At 39.0% G+C, this 23,465-nt stretch overlaps 1 protein-coding gene across 2 annotated transcripts in view; it reads left to right on the top strand.

The window, feature by feature from the left end:
* EHHADH (enoyl-CoA hydratase and 3-hydroxyacyl CoA dehydrogenase) overlaps positions 1-23,465 on the top strand; it is a 57,614-nt gene that overhangs the window by 16,746 nt on the left and 17,403 nt on the right. For both annotated transcript variants that reach the window (XM_060099250.1, XM_060099251.1), the window contains 2 exons: positions 5,002-5,113; positions 13,400-13,504. In XM_060099250.1, coding sequence (XP_059955233.1) covers positions 5,002-5,113; positions 13,400-13,504 — 217 coding nt within the window. The remainder of the gene's footprint in view (positions 1-5,001; positions 5,114-13,399; positions 13,505-23,465) is intronic.

Genomic DNA, 23,465 nt, shown 5'->3' with positions numbered 1-23,465 from the left:
GCCTGTGAAGCCATCTGGTCCTGGGCTTTTGTTTGTTGGAAGATTTTTTATCACAGTTTCAATTTCAGTGCTTGTGATTGGTCTGTTCATATTTTCTATTTCTTCCTGATTCAGTCTTGGCAGGTTGTGCATTTCTAAGAATTTGTCCATTTCTTCCAGGTTGTCCATTTTATTGGCATAGAGTTGCTTGTAGTAATCTCTCATGATCTTTTGTATTTCTGCAGTGTCAGTTGTTACTTCTCCTTTTTCATTTCTAATTCTATTGATTTGAGTCTTCTCCCTTTTTTTCTTGATGAGTCTGGCTAATGGTTTATCAATTTTGTTTATCTTCTCAAAGAACCAGCTTTTAGTTTTATTGATCTTTGCTATCATTTCCTTCATTTCTTTTTCATTTATTTCTGATCTGATTTTTATGATTTCTTTCCTTCTGCTAACTTTGGGATGTTTTTGTTCTTCTTTCTCTAATTGCTTTAGGTGCAAGGTTAGGTTGTTTATTCGAGATGTTTCCTGTTTCTTTTTTTTTTTTTTTTTTTTTTGCGTTACGTGGGCCTCTCACTGTTGTGGCCTCTCCCGTTGCGGAGCACAGGCTCTGGACGCGCAGGCTCAGCGGCCATGGCTCACGGGCCCAGCCGCTCCACGGCATGTGGGATCTTCCCAGACCGGGACACGAACCCGCGTCCCCTGCATCAGCAGGCGGACTCTCAACCACTGCGCCACCAGGGAAGCCTCTCCTGTTTCTTAAGGTAGGATTGTATTGCTATAAATTTCCCTCTTAGAACTGCTTTTGCTGCATCCCATAGGTTTTGGGTCGTCGTGTCTCCCTTGTCATTTGTTTCTAGGTATTTTTTGATTTCCTCTTTGATTTCCTCAGTGATCACTTCGTTATTAAGTAGTGTATTGTTTAGCCTCCATGTGTTTGTATTTTTTACAGATCTTTTCCTGTAATTGATATCTAGTCTCATAGCATTGTGGTCAGAAAAGATACTTGATACAATTTCAATTTTCTTAAATTTACCAAGGCTTGATTTGTGACCCAAAATATCTCTATCCTGGAGAATGTTCCATGAGCACTTGAGAAAAATGTGTATTCTGTTGTTTTTGGATGGAATGTCCTATAAATATCAATTAAGTCCATCTTGTTTAATGTATCATTTAAAGCTTGTGTTTCCTTATTAATTTTCATTTTGGATGATCTGTCCATTGGTGAAAGTGGGGTGTTAAAGTCCCCTACTATGATTGTGTTACTGTCGATTTCTCCTTTTATGGCTGTTAGTATTTGCCTTATGTATTGAGGTGCTCCTATGTTGGGTGCATGAATATTTACAATTGTTATATCTTCTTCTTGGATCGATCCCTTCATCATTATGTAGTGTCCTTCTTTGTCTCTTCTAGTAGTCTTTATTTTAAAGTCTATTTTGTCTGATATGAGAATTGCTACTCCAGCTTTCTTTTGGTTTCCATTTGCATGGAATATCTTTTTCCATCCCCTTACTTTCAGTCTGTATGTGTCTCTAGGTCTGAAGTGGGTCTCTTGTAGACAGCATATATATAGGTCTTGTTTTTGTATCCATTCAGGCAATCTGTGTCTTTAGGTGGGAGCATTTAGTCCATTTACATTTAAGGTAATTATTGATATGTATGTTCCTATTCCCATTTTCTTAATTGTTTTGGGTTCGTTATTGTAGGTCTTTTCCTTCTGTTGTGTTTCTTGCCTAGAGAAGTTCCTTTAGCATTTGTTGTAAAGCTGGTTTGGTGGTGCTGAACTCTCTCAGCTTTTGCTTGTCTGTAAAGGTTTTAATTTCTCCATCAAATCTGAATGAGATCCTTGCTGGGTAGAGTAATCTTGGTTGCAGGTTTTTCTCCTTCATCACTTTAATTATGTCCTGCCACTCCCTTCTGGCTTGTAGAGTTTCTGCTGAGAGATCAGCTGTTATCCTGATGGGGATTCCCTTGTGTGTTATTTGTTGTTTTTGCCTTGCTGCTTTTAATGTGATTTCTTTGTGTTTAATTTTTGACAGTTTGATTAATATGTGTCTTGGCATATTTCTCCGTGGATTTATTCTGTATGGGACTCTCTGTGCCTCCTGGACTTGATTAACTATTTCCTTTCCCATATTAGGGAAGTTTTCAACTATAATCTCTTCAAATATTTTCTCAGTCCCTTTCTTTTTCTCTTCTTCTTCTGGAACCCCTATAATTCGAATGTTGGTGCGTTTAATGTTGTCCCAGAGGTCTCTGAGACTGTCCTCTGTTCTTTTCATTCTTTTTTCTTTATTTTGCTCTGCATCAGTTATTTCCACTATTTTATCTTCCACCTCACTTATCCGTTCTTCTGCCTCAGTTATTCTGCTATTGATCCCATCTAGAGTATTTTTCATTTCATTTATTGTGTTTTTAATCGATGCTTGATTCATCTTTAGTTCTTCTAGGTCCTTGTTAACTGTTTCTTGCATTTTGTCTATTCTATTTCCAAGATTTTGGATCTTGGAAATAGAATCTTGGATCATCTTTACTATCATTATTCTGAATTCTTTTTCAGATAGACTGCCTATTACCTCTTCATTTGTTAGGTCTGGTGGGGTTTTATCTTGCTCCTTCTCCTGCTGTGTGTTTTTCTGTCTTCTCATTTTGCTTATGTTACTGTGTTTGGGGTCTCCTTTTTGCAGGCTGCAGGTTCGTAGTTCCCGTTGTTTTTGGTGTCTGTCCCCAGTGGCTAAGGTTGGTTTAGTGGGTTGTGTAGGCTTCCTGGTGGAGGGGACTAGTGCCTGTGTTCTGGTGGATGAGGCTGGATTTTGTCTTTCTTTTGGGCAGGTCCACGTCTGGCGGTGTGTTTTGGGGTGTCTGTGGACTTTTTATGATTTTAGGCAGCCTCTCTGCTAATGGGTGGGGTTGTGTTCCTGTCTTGCTAGTTGTTTGGCATAGGGTGTCCAGCACTGTAGCTTGCTGGTCGTTGAGTGAAGCTGGGTGTTCGTGTTGAGATGGAGATCTCTGGAAGATTTTCGCCGTTTGATATTATGTGGAGCTGGGAGGTCTCTTGTGGACCAGTGTCCTGAAGTTGGCTCTCCCACCTCAGAGGCACAGCACTGACTCCTGGCTCCTCAATTTGGGATGATTTGTTGTCTATTCATGTATTCCACAGATGCAGGGTACATCAAGTTGATTGTGGAGCTTTAATCCGCTGCTTCTGAGGCTGCTGGGAGAGATTTCCCTTTCTCTTCTTTGTTCTCACAGCTCCTGGGTCTCAGCTTTGGATTTGGCCCCACCTCTGCATGTAGGTCGCCGGAGGGCGTCTGTTCTTCGCTCAGACAGGACAGGGTTAAAGGAGCAGCCGCTTCGGGGACTCTGGCTCACTCAGGCCAGGGGGGAGGGAGGTGCACGGAGTGCGGGGTGAGCCTGCAGCGGCAGAGGCCGGTGTGACGTTGCACCAGCCCGAGGCGCACTGTGCGTTCTCCCAGGGAAGCCTTCCCTGGATCCCGGGACCCCGGCAATGACCGGCTGCACAGGCTCCCGGAAGGGCGGTGTGGACAGTGACCTGCGCTCGCACATAGGCCTCTTGGCGGCGGCAGCAGTGGCCCCAGCATCCCACGCCCGTCTCTGGGGTCCGCGTTTTTAGCCCGGCTCGTGCCCATCTCTGGAGCTCCTTTAAGCAGCGCTCTTAATCCCCTCTCCTTGCGCACCAGGAAACCAAGAGGGAAGAAAAAGTCTCTTGCCTCTTCGGCTGCTCCAGAGTTTTCCCGGACTCCCTCCCAGCTAGCTGTGGTGCATTAGCCCCCTTCAGGCTGAGTTCTCGCCGCCAGCCCCAGTCCTCTCCCTGCGCTCCGACCGAAGCCCGAGCCTCAGCTTCCAGCGCCGCCCGCCCCAGCAGGCGAGCATACAAGCCTCTCGGGCTGGTGAGTGCCAGTCGGCACCGATCCTCTGTGCGGGAATCTCTCTGCTTTGCCCTACCCAGGTACGTGGGGAGTTTCTTGCCTTTTGGGAGGTCTGATGTCTTCTGGCAGCGTTCAGTAGGTGTTCTGTAGGAGTTGTTACACGTGTAGCTGTATTTCTGGTGTATCTGTGGGGAGGAAGGTGATCTCCGCGTCTTACTCTTCCGCCATCTTACCCGGAAGTCCCCACCACATTTTCTTTATTCATTCATTACTTGATGGACATTTGGATTGTTTCTTCTTTCTTGGATTTATGAACAATGATGCTATGAAAAATTTTGCACAAGTGTTTTTTGTGGGCATGTTTTCATTTCTTTTGGGTATATATAGAGGAGTGGAATTGCTGGTTCGTACGGTAACTCTATGGTTAACCTCTGAGAAACTGCCAAATTGTTTTCCAAAGTGACTGCATCATTTTACATTCCCACCAGCAATGTATGAGGGTTTTGTATACTCCATATACTCTCTAAAACTTGTTATTGTCTGTCTTTTTTATTATAGCCATCATAGTGGGTATGAAGTGGCATCTTGTAGTTTTGATTTGCATTTCCCTGATGGCTAATGATATTGAGCATCTTTTCAGGTGCTTATTGGCCATTTGTATCTTTTTGGAGTAATATCTATCCAGATGCTTTGCCCATTTGAATTGGATCATTTGTCTTTTTATTATTGAGTTGTAAAAGTTCTTTATATATTCCACATATATTATTAGCAAATTTTTTTCCCATTCTGTGAATTGTCTTTTTAATTTCTTGACTGCTTGGCTCTTTCAGGGCTCCATAAAACTGTTTCTGGAGACTATTATTTGTGTTGGCTGAGACAGGTCATAATAGGGTCAGAGAAGAATTATGTAAGAAGCTGGGGATGTGTTTCAACATGAAGACTTAGGGATGGCACAGCTCTATTTATGCTATTAGTTAAAGGAGAGGGTGTGCACTAATTTCCTCTGTAGAAACTCTCACTGAATTCTATGCAGCAATGTTTTTGAGGGTGTGAGAAACCCAGGGGAATGCTTTCCTTGACCCTGAATATATAATCTCATTCTAATGACCTTTATGCCTTCAATCTTCGATAGGCTCAAGTTGGCTTCCCAGAAGTCACACTAGGAATCCTTCCTGGTGCAAGAGGAACCCAGCTTCTCCCCAGACTTATTGGAGTTCCTGCTGCACTTGACTTAATTACCTCAGGTCAGTACTAACCCTGCGAATGGCTGTCTAGTTCAATGTGAGGAACTGGACTAGGATTTAGAAACATTCTGGCTTGACCATTCCCTACCCATGTAATTTTAAGAGGATACTTTAACTTCTTTGATGTCAATTTTCTCATCTTTAAACGTAAAGAATGCCTTTTCTGAGAGCTTCTCAAAAGTTACCATGAAGAGCAAATGTGAGTGCCTTCTAAATGAAGGTATATACAAAGCCCTAATCACATTTAAGTGTCTACTCATAGACACTGGTTTCACATAGGGTGCATTATATTCAGATCTAATTTAGAAATTATAATATAAATAAGAATTAAAACCAGAATTTCCAAGGAAAGATTTCAAGTTTTAGTTTGGAAATGACTGCATTTTTCATTTCCCAGGTGTTAAGATATTAGCTTCAAATAGAAGTTTTATCTTTCAATAGGGAATGTGAACAATGCAACAGTAGAAATCATCTAGAGACCCTGAATTTACCAAATATGATAAGACATAGAAAGATAGTGCCAGTCGAAGTGAGGTTGGATCAAAGAACATGCATAACTATTTACTCCAAACAGGTAGAACTAATGAGACCTTGGGTCAGACACTTTACCTCTCTGTGCCTTAGTTTCCTCATAAATGTTTGTGACAATAGCACCTACCATATGGTGGTGTGGTGAAGACTAGATACCTTAATGCATACAGTGTGCTTAGGACAGTCCTAGACATGGTAAAAAGTGTTAGCTATATGTTATTATTCCCATATCTGACTTTAGTAAAAGAGGAGGATTGAGTAAAAATAAGATAAGGATCTTGGTAATAGACTATATCCCAAAGAATGGGCAATAGAAAGAGCACAATATTTAGAATCAAAGACCTGAGCTTGAATCCCAGCTGTACCACATATAAACAATATGCCTTGTACAAATTAATTTTTATTCACTCATGCAGCAGCTGTTTAATTTTTTCTCATGTGCTGGGCTCTGTTGTAGGCAGTGGGCCTATAGAGGTAAATCCAACCTACAAAAACTCCTGCCCTTATGGAGATTATATATAGAAAACAACAACAATAACAATAATTATCAATTCAAAAATGCACAGTGTTTTCCACATCTTTGAAATCAGGACGCCTCTTACATTCATTGTGAGTTGTGGTTTGATTGGCAGTGTTTTTCTTCCCTTGTTTCTGTGGGTCAGGAATTTGGGAACAGCTTAGTTGGGTTCTAGGTCAAGGTTTCTCATGAAGTTGCAGTCAAGATACTGACTGGGGCCATAGTCATCTGAAAACTTGACTGGGGCTGGAGGATCTACTTCCAAGATCTACTGCCAAGACGGCGCACTCACATGGATGGCTGCTGCTGACTGTTGGCAGGAGGCTTCATTTCCTCTCCACGTGGACCTCTCTCTAGAGCTGCCTGCATATCCTCACAGCATGGAAGCTGGCTTCCTCTAGAGTGAGTGATCCAAGAGAGAGCAAGGCAAAGACTGCAGTGTCTTTTATGACCTAGCTTTAGAGTCACATGCCTTCTTTTCTGAACTATTCTATTGATTATACAAGTCTTCCCTATCCAACTTGGGAGGGGAACTTGAATACCTAGAGGTCAAACACATAGCAGGTCACTTTGGAGACCAGCTACCACACTGTATACTCTTCTTAAACTCCATGCCTACCTATTATGTAAGTAGTATACATGGTAGGTTAGATGGAGATCAGTGCTAAGGAGAAAACATAAGACAGAAAGGGGAAATGTAAAATGATAGGGCTGGGGGTTGGGTAATATTTTAGGTAGGATAGTTGGGAAAGGCTTTCCTACAAAATGAATGTGAGTGAATACCTGAAGGATGGAGGAAGCTTGTTATGCCAATATCTGGAGGAAGATATTCCACACAGAGAAAATAACAAATACCAAGCCCTGAGGTAGGGGCATACTTGGAAATTTCAAAGAACAGCAAGAAGGTCAATGAAGCTAGAGTAAGTTGAGTAAGGGGAAGAGTAGTAGGGGGTGAAGTCACATCAGGTAGGGCCTTGAAGATTATAGAGAGAACTTTGGCTTTTCTTCTGAATGAGGTAGAAAGGCATTAGAGTGTTTTGAGCAGAAAACTAACAAAATGCTGTCACTTAATGTTTTTTAAAAGATCACCCTGGCTACTGAAAATATATTAATTGGAGGTAAGGCCAGAAATAGGAAGACTGATTAGAAGCCTGCTTTAATAATCCAAGGGAGCCATGACAGGAGGTTAGACCTGAGTGGTAACAATGTAAATGATGAGACATGGTCAAATTCTGGATATATTTTGAGCCAACAGGATTTTGTGACAGATCAAATGTGAGAGGTGAGGGAAAGGGGAGAGAACATGATGATTCTAATGGCCTCAGCAGCTGGAAGAATGGTGCCATTACTGAGAAAAGGGGAATTCTGCTGGTAGAGCAGGTTGTAGGGAGGAATCACAAGAGCTTAGTTTTGGACATGTTAAGGTTTGACATCCAGCTTGAGGTGTCAGGTAGACAGTTGGATAGACTGGCCTGAAATTTAGAAGGGAGATTGTCTGAACTTCTCTCAGTCTTCATTTTATCATCAGTAAAACAACCACATAGTGGTGTAAGGAATAATGAAATTACATGACTTGCATCTGGTATAGTACCTGTCACAGAGGAGACATTTTATAAATGTTAACTGTGGTAGGCATAATAATGCCTCTCTCCAAGATGTCCACATCCTAATCCCTAGAACCTGTGAATATATTACCTTACATTCGAAAGGGACCTTGCAAGTGTGATTAAATTAAGGATCTCAAGATGGGAGATTATTCTAGATTGTCTAGGTAGGCCCAATTTATCACAAGCATCATTAGAAGAGGAAGGCAGGAGGGGTAGAAGATGATACACAGCTGACTTTGAAGATGGAGGAAGAGAAGAAGAAATGTAGGCAGCCTCTAGAGGCTAGAAAAGCCCAGAAACAGATTCTCTCTCAGAGCCTCCAGAAGGAGCACAATTCTGCTGACCTATTTTAGATTTCTGACTCCTAAACTAAGGTAATAAATGTGTGCTGTTTTAAGATGCAATGTTTGTGGTAATCTGTATAGGAAACTAATACAGTAGCCATTAATAATGATGATATTAAGACTCTTGCTTCTGGAAAACATTTTTTTTCTAAGAAGGGATGCTAAAAAATTGTTACCGAAAGTTGAAGATTCCCTACTGATGTTAATGAAGAAAAATACCAGCTCTATAGGCACTGCCCCCATAGGAAATTAATAAGTAAATAAATTTAGATTAAATTAATAAATAGCTAACCTTTTCTGATCTTCTGAAAACCATAAGAGAGATAATTCTGGAAAGTGGAACAATTACAACAACCACTGCTTCTCCACAATTCCCTTAAAATGCCACCTGAAAACAACTGAATCTTTAGCAGTAACCACAAAACACACGCTTGAGCACAATGCAGTTCATTCCCTGACGTTCTCTGTCCAATCAAATGATGAAAACTACAGTACCCTGATGTTCCTTCTGCTGTTATTTTCTAGGTCCTATCTTTCTTTTTCACTGAACAGCATAGAAAGCCTCTTCTCTATTCTCATAGAGCTTTGTCTCAGCCCCATAGATACTTTATGATCTTTCCCAGGACAGGGATGCCCTCAGACTCTAGTCTTTGATGAGGTACCTCTTGCCACCTAGGGTACTGGGGAAGAAGTTGCGAATGGCATCTTTATCCTGCCAGTCTTTCAGATTTAGTTAGGTCCATGTGGGTTTTCTCTATACTCGAACAAGATGTTAAGGGTGAGTTTTAATACCCAGGGCTCCCAGTCAGCAATAATAAATATCAGCAAATATTATTTCATGACTAAGACAAGCAAACACACCAAAAAAATAAAACCCTATGAAAATATTCTGTGTCATTAGAAAAATGAAACATAAATGTGAGTCTGTTGAAACAGATTAAAGGCAACAAAAATCTTAGAAAACTCACAATATTCTAAATTAGAAAAGAAAATTTTATTTATTAAATAAGAACACCCTGTTTAAAATCAAAACATTAGGCAAAATAACTTTTGAAGCAATAAAAAAAGATGCAATAGAACAGACTACTGAATCAGCAACATAGAGGATAGAGACACATTTATAGAATTCAGAAGAATTTCTAAAAAAAATACAGAAAATGTAAATGAAGGCAGCAGACATGAGAGGTCTATAATCGAGGCCTCTGCTATGAATAATAAAAGCTCCCAGAGCACAAAGCGAAAAGGGGAGAAACAATAACCATAGGAAAAAATAGAAGAATCTCTTCAGATACATAAAAGAATCAGAGATTGTATTTTAGTAAGCACCTAATTTTCCTGGAAAAACTGATGAGATGTCAATGCTTTGTATTTTGATAAAGATTTTAAATTTCCAGGAAATAGACTCCTGCAAGCTTCCAAAGGATAAAAACAAAACACAACAAAAGGTTACTCTTGAAACAGCTAAAATCACTCCAGCCACAAATAAATTCTCAACGTATGGAACATTTGTATACTAAGATGCTATACAGTCTTAAATGTGGTCTAAATCAGGAGTTCTTAAAGTGCGGCCCAGGAACTCCTAGGTGTACCTAAGACTATTGTGTATGGGCGGGGGGCAAGGAGTGGGGGATCCATGGAGTCAGAACTATTTTCATAATAATAAGACATTGCTTGCCTTTTCCACTCTCATTCGCTCACAAATATACAGTGGAATTTTCCAGAGGTTATTGTATGCCATGTGGTATCAAAGCAGATTGAATGCAGAAGCAGAAATGAGAATCCAACTGTTTTCTATTAAGCCAGACATTAAAGAAATTTGCAAAAATATAAAACAACACTCTTCTCACTAAATTTTTAAAATTTTGAAAATAGAGTTATTTTGCATAAAAATTTATTTATGTTAATATGTGATAGGTTTATCATGGTTATTTTAAAGTGATTTAATAAAGATACATTTTTAAAGTTCTCAGTTATAATTTCTAATATAGTAAATATTAATAGAAATAACCCATATAAAAAAAAGCTCTTTGGGGTATTCCATAATTTTTAAGAGTGCAAAGGAGTGTCAAGACTAAAAAATTTGAGAACTGCTAATCAATACACTTATTTTTTAAAATAAATTTATTTATTTTATTTTATTTATTTTTGGCTGCATTGGGTCTTCGTTGCTGTGTGCGGGATTTTCTCTAGTTGCAGCAAGCGGGAGCTACTCTTAGTTGTGGTGTGTGGGTTTCTCATTGCAGTGGCTTCTCTTGTTGCAGAGCACAGGCTCTAGGCGCGCAGGCTCAGTAGTTGTGGCTCACGGGCTCAGTAGTAGTGGCTCTCGGGCTCTAGAGCACAGGCTCAGTAGTTATGGCGCAGGGGCTTAGTTCCTCTGTGGCATGTGGGATCTTCCTGGGCCAGGGCTCGAACCCTTGTCCCCTGCATTGGCAGGCGGATTCTTACCCACTGCACCACCAGGGAAGCCCCAATACACTTATGTTTTGACACAGAAACCACAATACAAAACTGTGCACACATGGTCCAAATTAGAAAATAATGAGTCTATATTATGACTAATATATAATTACTAGTGTAAGATTTATACAGTTACTAATATATAATTTAGACTAAAGTCTAAAATGGCTTTTCCCCCTTTAAATGGGGAGATGTCATAAATTCTTTAGAGCATGAAAAGGGAGTTAAAAACTAAATTTCTTGTCTTCAATAAATTAGATTAGAAATTGCTTTAATTTACAGTGGTATGATAAGTACACTTTTAAGAATGTGAACTATTTTAAGTACCTAATGCAGAATTCATAAGAGGATGCTTACAATCAACCCAACATACTACAGAAATTCAAAGCACGTGAGAGGGTTCATTCTGCAAAAGACAAAATAGAAAGGAAGCAAAGCAGCATAAAATATAGGGGGAAATCATAATAGTGTGAAATGAGTCTGTAAATTCTAAGGTTTATAGAAATTAAAGCATGTGGGGGAATATTGAGGAATTGTGTGTTCCTGCTTTCAGTATTAAGCCTGAAGGGCAAGAATATCTTGGAGGAAATCAGGAAGGAATCTGGCTTCTTTGACAAAAAGAAATAAAGTGAACTAGGATTCACCTTTTTCAAAGCACTGCGGCTTATAGAAATATCACTATTTTTAACATGATGAAGAAAAGAGGTAAAAATAGTAAGAATATGATAGATTTTGATTTGCATAGAGAAGGTCACAGTCAATTAGAAGAAAGCTAACATTGGAAACATACACCTATCTTTTTACTTTATTTTATTTTATTTTTTAACATCTTTGTTGGACATCTATCTTTTTAAGTAGTCTGTACAACTTTAAGGGGACTTTAAAATGGCATCTGGAAAGGGTTCCATGTAGAAATTTTTTCCTAAAGCTTGGAAAAGAAGCCACAAAGAAAATTGGAAAGAATTGAGATTACCTGGCTTGAAGAAGTCTCAACTTCAGTTGCCCCAGTCTCTTTATAGTAGATCTAGGCAGGGCTTTTATTAGATTGGACAGTGGTTATTGTCTACACTCAGAGCAGCACAAGAAAGAGCAAGTTTAAATCTCAGCATGAGGATTTGGGTTGGATATACAGAGCTGTGTCTTCAGGTCCTTGAAACAGAATAAAAGTACCTGAAATCTCATTGACTCCGTAAGAACAGTAGTGGTCCTTCCAACTTTTGTGAAATCCAGGTCAGAAGAAAACATTACAGCTAACGGAAGTTTCAGTTCATCCTGTGGACATCTCATGTTTCCCCTGCTCAGTTGCCCCAAAGATCCTTTTAGTACCCAGGTTTTCATATTCCATTCCGTGTCCCTTTGGGCCCCTTAACCTAGAGAGTCTGATTCACTCAGCCCTCACTCAAGTGATTTTGTACAGAGGAGACTTCACCCTTGAAGCCACTTGCCCACCCCCCACTGCCCTCCTCACCCCAGGCAGAGAACTGGAAGCCTGTTTTCAAAGGCATTTCCAGAAAACTGCCCAAATATTGCTGTTACAGAGTGACCCCTGCCCAAAATCATTGAATTGTCTATCTGATCAAGAAAAGTCATTGGTAGCTCTCTGAAGCACTAATAAGAACTGGGAATGGAGGGTTTGTCTCAGAGATGGCATCCACCAACACTCTGTGAGAGCAACAAAGACCATGGAGTTGTTGCCAGCAAGACTGACTTGGTGATTGCTCTTCAGAAGCCCAGATGGTGCTGGTAAACAAGCAAGCAATGTGTCGCTGTCTCTCTCCTGACCCTGTGGTGAAGGAAGCTTATATCCCTTAACCTCCTGCTTCAGAGTGTGCAGATCAAATTACGTATTTATGCCTGCTGGAGAACGTGGGAGTAATGCAAACCCTCATCAAACTTCTGTAACCTCCTAGAGCTTCCAGTCTATATCAGAGGCTGCCAGTGTCACTAGTGGATGGTAGATGCTCCTGGCACCACCGCCACCAGACACTAGATGTCACCACCTGCGAAGTGAGATTTACGCTGTTGCTGTTCCTTAGTGTTACTCACTCCAGCTAAAAACCCTCAACTGAGCACTCAGTTTGCCAAGCTTGGGATCATGGGACACACCCTAGCGCCAGGTCTGAAGGAACAATTGTCTGATTATCTCTGTTTCCTTTTTAGCTTCCTTCTTAGCTCCAAAGCTCACACATTAGCAATTCCACAAACTAAGGGAGGGTCGAGATGCTGGGTAGCCAAAAAATGGCAGAGGTCCACCCCACTTTTCCTGTGAAATTTTGATTATAACTTATGTGATATCAACTTAATAATTCTTTTCCCCTGTCTATCCATCTATATTTGTGTTTGAGGACTCAGTTCGTAATCAGTGGCAGCCCTTGGTGTATGCTAGTATAAGAACAGATAATACTGCTATTGCTGTGCTGCTACTATTTTTTATCTCTATTATCATCAAACAATAAATCCTCATTATTATATAGAGATTTATAGTTCATAGAGTGCTTCTAATAGAGATTTATAGAATAGAAGGGAAATGTATTATTTTCACTTAATACTCAGAATTACCAAGGTAAGCATAATTATTGCCATTTACCAACGAAGAAATTGTGGTCCTCGTACAGTTCACACAAATAGTGCAAGGTAGAGCTGGAACTTGAATCCAAAATTTCTGATTACCTCTGCAGTAATCTTTCCACTGTAACAGTCAGCGTGGTGCTTGTTTATTTAGTAACAGATGTTTATACCCAGGACAAGTGAATTTTCCTACTAGAGAGAGTGATGTTTTTGGTTTAATCTCACATTGTTCTTTGATTTGTTTTATTTTGTTTTCTTTTAGGAAGACATATTTCAGCAAATGAAGCTCTTAAGCTGGGTATTCTAGATAAAATTGTGAACTCAGATCCGGTTGAAGAAGCAATCAAATTTGCCCAGAGAGTTTCAGGTAAAGAAGATAATAATAAAACTAGCACAAATTGGAAACAAGTTAAATGTCCATCTTAATAAGGAACTCCTTAAATATTTTATGGTACATCCAAATAGAATATGATACAGTTTTTTTTTAACTGGGGTATAATTACTTTACAATGTTGTGTTAGTTTCTGCTGTACAATGAAGTGAATCAGCTATATGTATACCTATATCTCCTCCCTCTTGGACCTCCCTCCCTGCCCCCCACCACCCCACCCATCTAGGTCGTCACAGAGCACCTAGCTGAGCTTCCTGTGCTTTATAGCATGTTCCCACTAGCTATCTATTTTATGCATGGTAGTGTATATATGTCAATCCTGATCTCCCAATACATCCCACCCTCTCCTTCCCTTTCTGTGTCCACATGTCCATTCTCTACATCTATGTCTCTATTCCTTCCCTGCAAATAGGTTCATCTGTACCAGTTTTCTAGATTCCACATACATGCGTTAGTATACGATATTTGTTTTTCTCTTTCTGGCTTACTTCACTCTGTATGACAAGACTCCACATCTCTACAAATGACCCAGTTTCGTTCCTTTTTATGGCTGAGTAATATTCCATTGTATATGTGTACAACATCTTCTTTATCCATTCATCTGTCGTTGGACATTTAGGTTGTTTCCATGTCCTGGCTATTGTAAATAGTGCTGCAATGAACATTTGGTAACATGTGTCCTTTTGAATTATGGTTTTCTCAGGGTTTATGTCCAAGAGTGGGATTGCTGGGTCATATGGTGGTTCTATTTTTAGTTTTTTAAGGAACCTCCATACTGGAGGTTGATACAGTGGCTGTATCAATTTACATTCCCACCAACAGTGCAAAAGGGTTCCCTTTTCTCCACACCCTCTCCAGCATTTATTGTTTGTAGATTTTTTGATGATGGCCATTCTGACTGGTGTGAGGTAATACCTCATTATAGTTTTGATTTGCATTTCTCTAATAATTAGTGAAGTTGAGCATCTTTGCATGTACCTCTTGGCCATCTGCATGTTTTCTTTAGTGAAATGTCTATTTAGGTCTTCTGCCCATTTTTTAATCGGGTCGTTTTTTTGATATTGAGCTCCATGACCTATTTGTATATTTTGGAGATTAGTCATTTGTCCATTGCTTCATTTGCAAATACAGTTTTAAAATGAATGAGAAACTCTATGTATTGACATGGTATGAAGGCCATGATGTATTGTATGGTTAAATGAAAAAAGCATCATTGTGTACAGTGGTTCAACATTTGTGTAACAAGAAGGGGGATGGGCTTGAATGTTTATAAGGGAGAGTGTATATATGTAACTGTCTTTGTATAGGATACTTCTGTAACTATTCACAAGAGAGGATTGATGGTTGCCTCTGGGAATGGGGCTGACCAGCCAGCAGAAGCAGTTAAAAGTAGATGTCCCTTTTTATTCTTCTGTACCTTTTGTATTTTTATTGAATGAGTGTATCTTCTATTAAGAAACATAACTAAAATTTTAAAAAAACCAAGCAAACAAACATTTCAGCCATTAGAAGACAGGCTCTATAATTTACCACAATGAAGCCATGGTTCTGTCTCAGTGAGCTACGTTTTCTCTCTCTCACTGGTTTCTCACTTTATGGACTCATGACATTCCTTTAAGAGTTCTTTGGAGTGGCATTCCTAGATTTCTTTTTTAAAAAAATGTTTCTTTTTGATTTATGGAGGTTGGCAGCAAGGTGGAGAGGGTTAAAGAGCATCAGAAAAAATAATTGGGAGGAATGTTGGGCTATAGGCAGAGTGTTCATCTCCTCGGTTGGTGGTAGGTAATGGCTAGGTGTCATTCAAAGGCTTCTTTTGAAAAGTCATTCTTTTGTCCACCCTGGCAGGGACCAAATACTTCCCTGAAATAATCTTTCTTTTTGTGGCTCTAACCAGTTACTGTTTCATTTCAATAGCAAAAGCTTGAACTGGAAAGGCCAGGAACTGTAAGGAGAAAATACTGGTGACTCTAAAGAGAGTTAGCAAGGCTTTGCCCAAAGGGGAATGAGTTTCCTGCTGTCTTTCTCTGCTTTCCAGATAATCTTCACCACAGTTTCATCACTGGTTTCATTGTGCCTCCTGGAAGCACTTATTGTTTTGTTGGAAGTCATTTGGCCTACAGCAAAGGCTATTTACATTTGTAGGTCCCTAAATGTTTTTTGGTTTGGGGCTTAAGAGAGACCCATGTCTATCATTTACACCTGTAGTTTTAGTTTGTAAAGGCCCTGATTTTGACAGAAGTTCTTTTCTTTGACTGATTTCCAGAGATTCAGATTTGAGAGTTAAGTTACTACAAGAGATAGATGAGCATCATGGTCTGGTACACTTATAAAATGATCTGTTTTAATTACTAAAATATATTTAGTTTTAAAAATTAATTTTACATTAAAATTTTAAACACCAAATTGTTATTTTTTAAAATTTATAAAATGGTCTACTCAATCTCAGTAATATTACAGTTTGTCCACTTGGTGGCATCCAAATATTGAGGAGGAATCATTTGCTTTAAAATTTGGTAATTTACCTGTTAACGATAGGAGAATGGTTCTGGGCTTTGGACAATTATGTATAACTATTTTAAATTATAATCATGAAAACTTTGTAGAAATGTAAAATTGTGATATAAAAATGTCTAAATACAAATTTACGTATACTCTATACTTACAGCTACATAGAGTATTATGAATACAGACAAAAATGTTGTTGTTTTTTAAACATCTTTATTGGAGTATAATTGCTTTACAATGGTGTGTTAATTTCTGCTTTATAACAAAGTGAATCAGTTATACATATACATATGTCCCCATATCTCTTCCCTCTTGCGTCTCCCTCCCTCCCACCCTCCCTATTCCACCCCTCTAGGTGATCACAAAACACCAAGCTGATCTCCCTGTGCTATGCGGCTGCTTCCCACTATCTATCTGTTTTACGTTTGGTAGTGTATATATGTCCATGACACTCTCTCACTTTGTCCCAGCTTACCCTTCCCCCTCCCCATGTTCTCAAGTCCATTCTCTAGTAGGTCTGTCACAGACAAAAATTTAAAGAAAATACACAAAAATGAAAATAAGTTGTTTTCCCCTCAGAATTTCTTAAATGATTTTTGCTTTTGTTTTGATTTTTCCAGCTTGAGGTATAATTTACACACAATAAAATTCACCCATTTTAAATGAAGAGGTCGATGAATTTCTGTAATCATTTGCAGTTGTATAACCACTGCCACAATCAAGATATAGTTCTATCACCCTAAATAGTATTGTCATGCCTCTTTCCAGTAGATTCTCTGCCCTGCCCTTGGCCGCAGACAACCACTGGCCTGTTTTCTGTTACTATAGTTTTGTTTTTTAGAATTTCATATGGCATGTAGTCTTTTGTGTCTGGCTTCTCTCACTTAGCATGTTTTTGAGGTTCATGATGTTCTTTCATGTATTATTTTTTTATTCTTTTTCTGTTACTGAATAATAATCCATAGTATGGATATACCACTGTATGTTTATTCATTTATCAGTTGATGAACATTTAGGTTGTTTTCGCTATGGGTGTACACAAGTCTTTGCAGACATTATATTTCCCTTTCTCCTGAGTAAATACCTAAGAGTAGTATTGCTGGATCATATAGTAAGTATATGCTTAATTCTTAAATGCTTTTTAAACTTGGTGATTAATATAAAACCATTCATGATTTGAAAGACACTAATTTTTGCCAAGCAAATTAACAAAGATAGAAAAAATAATATGCTCAGATTGAATTTAAATAAGCACTTATTAAACAGCTTGTAGTATATCCTGCCTGTCTAGATGGCAATTGGGCAATCATGTATTGAAGCTTATTCTTACGTTTTGACTTACTATTTCTATTCTCAGGCGTTTATCACAGAGAAATAATCACAGAAGTACACAAAGATTTGTATACAGTGATACTCACTGAAGCTTTATTTATCATTATAAAATGTTGGAAACAACTCAAATATCTAATTCTAAGGGATTAATTGCATAAAAGATGATAGATCTCAGTGAAGCAACCCCATTCAGCCATTAAAACTTCCATTTTTAAAGGAAATTGAAGAGCTTGGAAAAATGCTTACATGTAATATTAAGTAGAAAAAACAACCAGATAGGAAGTTGCACAAATGTATGTGTGTGTTCATATGCATATTTACATACAGAAAAAAAACTGCAAGGAGATATAACAGATTTTTAACAGTGGTTGTATTTGGATGGTAGGTAGTGAAGACCTTTTTTTTTTAAAAATGTTTATCTTTTCCTATTATCTGAGTCATTAAATTTACCCAAAGGAAAAAGGAATGCCTGGCCAGTGTGGAAGGGGTACAGTCTAGTAGAGAAATAGGTTTAGGATTGGATGTCAGGAGGCCTGGATTATAATTTTAACCTATAGCTATATGGACCCTAACAAATCAGCTTTGGGGGCTTTATTTTCTTCATCAACGAAAGGAAAAGTTTCAACAAAATGAGTTGGTTTCAAACCGTGTTCTGAGACCTTATGGGCTCCAGTTTTTGTCTTGCTATAACCTGGGCAGCTCTACTGTGTCTCTTTTGAGGTTTAGGGTTTAGAATCCCAAGGAAAACTCTGGTACTTTTACTTTAAATAAAAAATGTGTTCCACTGTTTAGAACCCTATGATTTCTTCTTGGTGCTGCTCTGTAATAGATAAACGCTAGAGATACAAGGTAGAGAAATAGGGCAGATCAATGAAGGACTAGCTCAGAGAATCTTATCTACATTTACACTTATTATCTTACAAAATGTGTAGTTTAGCTAGGCTTACTTATTTTGCATTTCATTTTCATTTGAGGTCTTGTGCTTTTCCTTTCTTTTTTTCCTTTGTTTGCTTTTAAATATAGCTATTAGACTGTGGTTTTTGGCAGAACAAAATTGATGGATTGATTTGAAGGACAGGCTTCACAAAAATCTATTATAAAAATGTATATTTATGTTTTATAATAGATATTTATTATAAATATATGACATAAATAGTACAGATATTTATTATAAATATATTATAAATATGAATGTATAAATATAATATAAAATATTTTTTATTAAAATATATTGATGTTAAATATATGTGCATTTACAAATCTATAGTTATGTGAAGCTAGTGCAATTGTCTTGATCTAGAGGAATTGTTCTCAAACGTTACTGTGCATCAGAATCACTTGGAGGGTCTGTTAAAACATAGATTATAGGACCCCACTCATTACTTTCTGAATCAGTACATCTGGGATGGGGCCCAATTTGCATTTCTAACAAGTTCCTAGGCGATGTTGATGCTGTATTCTGGGGACCATACTCTGAGAACCCCTGATGTACAGAGAACAAGGGTGAGAATGGAGATAACTTTTCCTAGTTTTGACTTTTTACATGCAAACACTACTTGCTGTCTTAAAGATATTAGTAAATCAGTTCTGCATGGTTAAAAAACATACATGTATGGTTGCACATCTTGTGATTATACTAAAAACTCCTGAATTAACAAACTTTAAAATGATGAGTTTTATTGATGTGATTTATATCTCAATTTTAAAAGTACCTGTAAAATTTTTTAGTTCTCTTCTTCCGTTTGTAAAAATATTCCATTAATTCAGCCTATTCTCACTCCCCATCACTACCTCCACCCCCACTGCTGAAATGTTGACTTAAAAAAATAACAAAAGGAAAAGATTAAGAACACTTATTTAGTTTCCACATCCAATAAATAAGTTGAGAAGGAAGGAAATTTCTAATGGTCAATGTTGCAATCAGCAGTTTTGGAACCAGTTATGGGTGGGAGGGGATTGTAGGAGGTTAACATATATATCTAAAAATGTGATTTGGGAAGTAGCTGCAAACTTCTCTACAAACTTAACATGCATCCTGGAGAGTTGACTGTGGAAGTTAATTAGCTTCATGTATCTTAATGCTTTTGTTACATGAAGCCTCTTAGACTACTGCAGTGCAATTGGTTTAGCAGAGCAATTCAAAATCACTTGGCCAAACCAGATTGCTTTGGCTAAACTGGGGAGAGGAGGGTCCTGTAAAATGCTATTTATTTGCATTTGGCCAGCAGCCTGCTTGTTCCCAAACTGAGTAAGAACTCGTTGTTCCCACGTGCATGATTCTGGCATGAAGCTGAAAATGTGTACTGTTAGTCAAAGATGGGCACAGGGGACATCCAAGTGGGAGCCTCAACTCAGGAACCCAGTGCTCTGTTTTTGTCCCTGTAATGAACTCTGGTCCTGTTACTATGACTGCACTGGGCTGTGTTAGCCATTTTTAGCGATTCTTATTCTGCCCAAAGGCCTTGATCTGTTTAGATTTTGTGGCTTAAAAAAAAATCTTAGTGGTTTCATCTGTCTTTCTCTTCATTTTATCTTTTGCGCTTTGTAATTTATTTTTACTGTCTGTGAACATTTATATAAACATGTTTCACAAGAGCAGAGTGACACTGCCGTACCTAGGAAGCCTGAGCACACGTCTAAACTGGGCTTCTTTTTTATGTACCCCAGTTCTTTAGGGACCCCCCTCAAGCCTGGAAAAATGCAGTTGTTCTGTTTGTCCTTTGCAGCCCTTCTATGAGAGAGAGAGCTTGTTGTTTATGAGAATTAGAGAAAAGAGAGTCCTTTATGTCTTAGGAAACCATTTCTGTAAACTGCACATTATGTCTCTCTTTATCCTAGGCAGAGAAAATCTCTTCCTGTTAGTTTACTAGAAAGGAAAGAGGGAAAATAATCACCATCTTTTCTTCCTTTGGGCATGTGAGTCCCTTATTTTTTTAATTAAAACTTCTGCCTTAGAAAACTTCAAAGAATTAAGAAAAAAATGTGAATGGGTCAGGGAAAGAATTCAATTATAAGCATATTTGAATCATTAATTAGTTCTTCACTTTCCCATGTTCCTGGCAGCTAATGCTGGTGCTGACCTGCTCACACTTGCCTCTCTTATTATGTAGTTACAGCTGAGTGACTTTAAAACTACCAAGAGTCTAAAACTACCAACTGTATAAGAAATACACTTTGAAAACACCATACTTGTAGACCCAAAGTGGAAATTCTGAGTATATTTTGTAGTAATAAAATGAAGTTTTAAGATAATAGCATCCTTCAGTTACAGCCACAGAACAAAAGGAATAGGAAATTGACAGGGAAAAACCTTCTAATGGTTGCGCCATGATCCAACACTCTCCAGTGGATATGCTTAGTTTGGCCTTAGGCTTGTTGGGACAAGTGCTCTGGGGGGCTCCCAAAATGTGCATCTGTAGTCTCAGAGGTTCTGAGTATCCCCAGAATACTAAGAATATGCCAATTGGCTAAAATTGCTGCACACCATTGTTTTTTTCTTTTTCGTTTTTTTTTAAGACTTTTTTGATATGGACCATTTTTTTTACAGTCTTTTTTTGAATTTGTTACAATATTGCTTCTGTTTTATGTTTTGGTCTTTTGGCCGCAAGGCATGTGGGATCTTCGCTCCCCAACCAGGGATCGAACCTGCACACCCTGCATTGGAAGGCGAAGTCTTAACCACTGGACCACTTTCTTCCTTTTTTTCTTTCTCATCTCTTTTCAATCTCTGGCCCAGGTTAGAGTTGCTAGGAGTTACAGCTGTCTTTGATACAGTGGCTGACATATGCTCTGCTCTTGGACCTCCCAGAGGCTATACCTCAAAATCAACTATTGAATTTTTAAAAAATACTCATGCCCAGGCCCCACCCTTAAAGATTCTTAACTGAGTTCACAGTGGGGCATGGGCATCCAAACTTTTTAAACTCCTCAAATAACTCTGTTGAGTGCTATGATGTTGAGAATCAGCCCCTGTGATGGTGGGGCTGGTGGTAGTGTCACAAGGACAGAAATCTAGCTCTAAGATATCCCAAACCCATCTATGCTCTGTCCCAGGAAAGACGGCAACAGCCACCTGTTGTCAGATGCCACGACACTGACAGCTCTGCCTCCTTTCCTCTTCCACTTGTCCTCTCCCCACTGTCTGTTCTTGTCTCTCTTTTGAGCCACCAGGGAATTAAATCAGCTGTAGGCCCCGGAAAGGTCTTCATCCTTCTGCACTGAGCTTGCCTTCCCGTAAATTGAGGATTGGGTAACTCATTGGTTAACTGAGCAAGTAATTGGTAGCCTGTTGGGTAGAGTTCATGTTTTTCCAACAATAGCAGGGTTAACAGGGACCACATGCTGCTACTCACCACCTTGCCTCCTTTCCTGAATCTTATTCTTATATCATATGGGAAAGCATTAATTTAAAAATCTATTCTTTTCAATTCTACATAGTAATCAAGCATTAAGGAAATGTTCTTGCCTCCTAGGTTAAAAAAAAAAAGGTTGAGATTATACAATGCCTCACAGATACAGTTCTTCCTTGTGCACATGATTATACCCAAACCTTACTCTCCCTTGGACACATAGTAACATACCAATGCCAGACTGGCTCACGTTCATCTGTCTTTTTATAGTGAAACTGCTTTGTAAGCTCTGGTAGGTTTCTGGTCTAATTAACTAAGGTGTACATTTTTGATATATTGCTTTATTTTTTAAGAGATAGTAGCACTTTTTAGGAAACAGTTTCTGGAATACTATTTTAGAAAACAGTTTTGTTAAAAGTATAAGTTTGTTACACAAATTTATACACATTTATACTTTTTTTTTTTTTTCGTATGCGGGCCTCTCACTGCTGTGGCCTCTCCCGTTGTGGAGCACAGGCTCTGGACGCGCAGGCTCAGCGGCCATGGCTCATGGACCCAGCCGCTCTGCAGCATGTGGGGTCTTCCCGGACCGGGGCACGAACCCATGTCCCCTGCATCAGCAGACAGACTCTCAACCACTGCGTCACCAGGGAAGCCCCACATTTATACGTTTATGTAAACTTTAAAATCATTCTTTTGAGTTATTTAAAAAAATAGGACCGGGCCTCCCTGGTGGCGCAGTGGTTGAGAGTCCGCCTGCCGATGCAGGGGATACGGGTTCGTGCCCCGGTCCGGGAGGATCCCATATGCCGCGGAGCGGCTGGGCCCGTGAGCCATGGCCGCTGGGCCTGCGCATCCGGAGCCTGTGCTCCGCAACGGGAGAGGCCACAACAGTGAGAGGCCCGCGTACCACAAAAAAAAAAAAAAAAAAAAAAAAGGACCACAAGGATTCTGATTAGAAATTCATATATAATATATGGAAAATATTTATTTTATACTATTAAGTATTTATATTCAGGGACATGGGGTCATTCTTTATTAAGGTATTATTTTATGTTCTTCAATAAAATGTTATATGGACCTTCTTAAAGGTCTTGTACCTTTCTTAATAAATTCATTGCTAGATATTTTTTAAGAGCCTTAATGAGGCATAATTTGCCTTTGAGTTAGAGTTGTGCAACCATCTCCATAAATCAGTTTTAGGACTTTTCCACTATCCCCCAAAGTTCCCTCTGCCCTTTTTCAGCTTACCCCCACTCCCACCCCCAGCCCTAGGCAACAGCTGATCTTTCTGTCTCTATAGATTTGCCTCTTCTGGACATTTAAAATAAATTACATCACATCAATATGTAATCTTTTGCATCTGGCTTCTTTCAGCTTGCATAATGTTTTTAAGGTTCATTTGTGTTGTAGCATGTATCATTAGTTTGATCCTTTTTTTTTTTTCCTGGCTGTGTTGGGTCTTCATTGTGGTGAGTGTGGGCTGCTCTTCGTTGTGGTGCGTGGGCTTCTCATTGCGGCGGCTTCTCTTGTTGCAGAGCACGGGCTCTAGGCACTTGGGCTTCAGTAGCTGTGGCATGCAGGATCTAGAGCATAGGCTCAGTAGTTATGGCACACGGGCTTAGTTGCTCCGCAGCATGTGGTATCTTCCTGGATGGGGGCTCAAACCTGTGTCCCCTGCATTGGCAGGTGGATTCTTAACCACTGTGCCACCAGGGAAGTCCCTTTTTAAAAAATTAATTAATTAATTA

This window comes from Mesoplodon densirostris, chromosome 5 (assembly GCF_025265405.1).
Source record: "Mesoplodon densirostris isolate mMesDen1 chromosome 5, mMesDen1 primary haplotype, whole genome shotgun sequence".
Lineage (NCBI taxonomy): Eukaryota > Metazoa > Chordata > Mammalia > Artiodactyla > Ziphiidae > Mesoplodon > Mesoplodon densirostris.
Note: the sequence above shows the minus strand (reverse complement) of the source record. Positions and strands in the feature narration are given on the sequence as shown.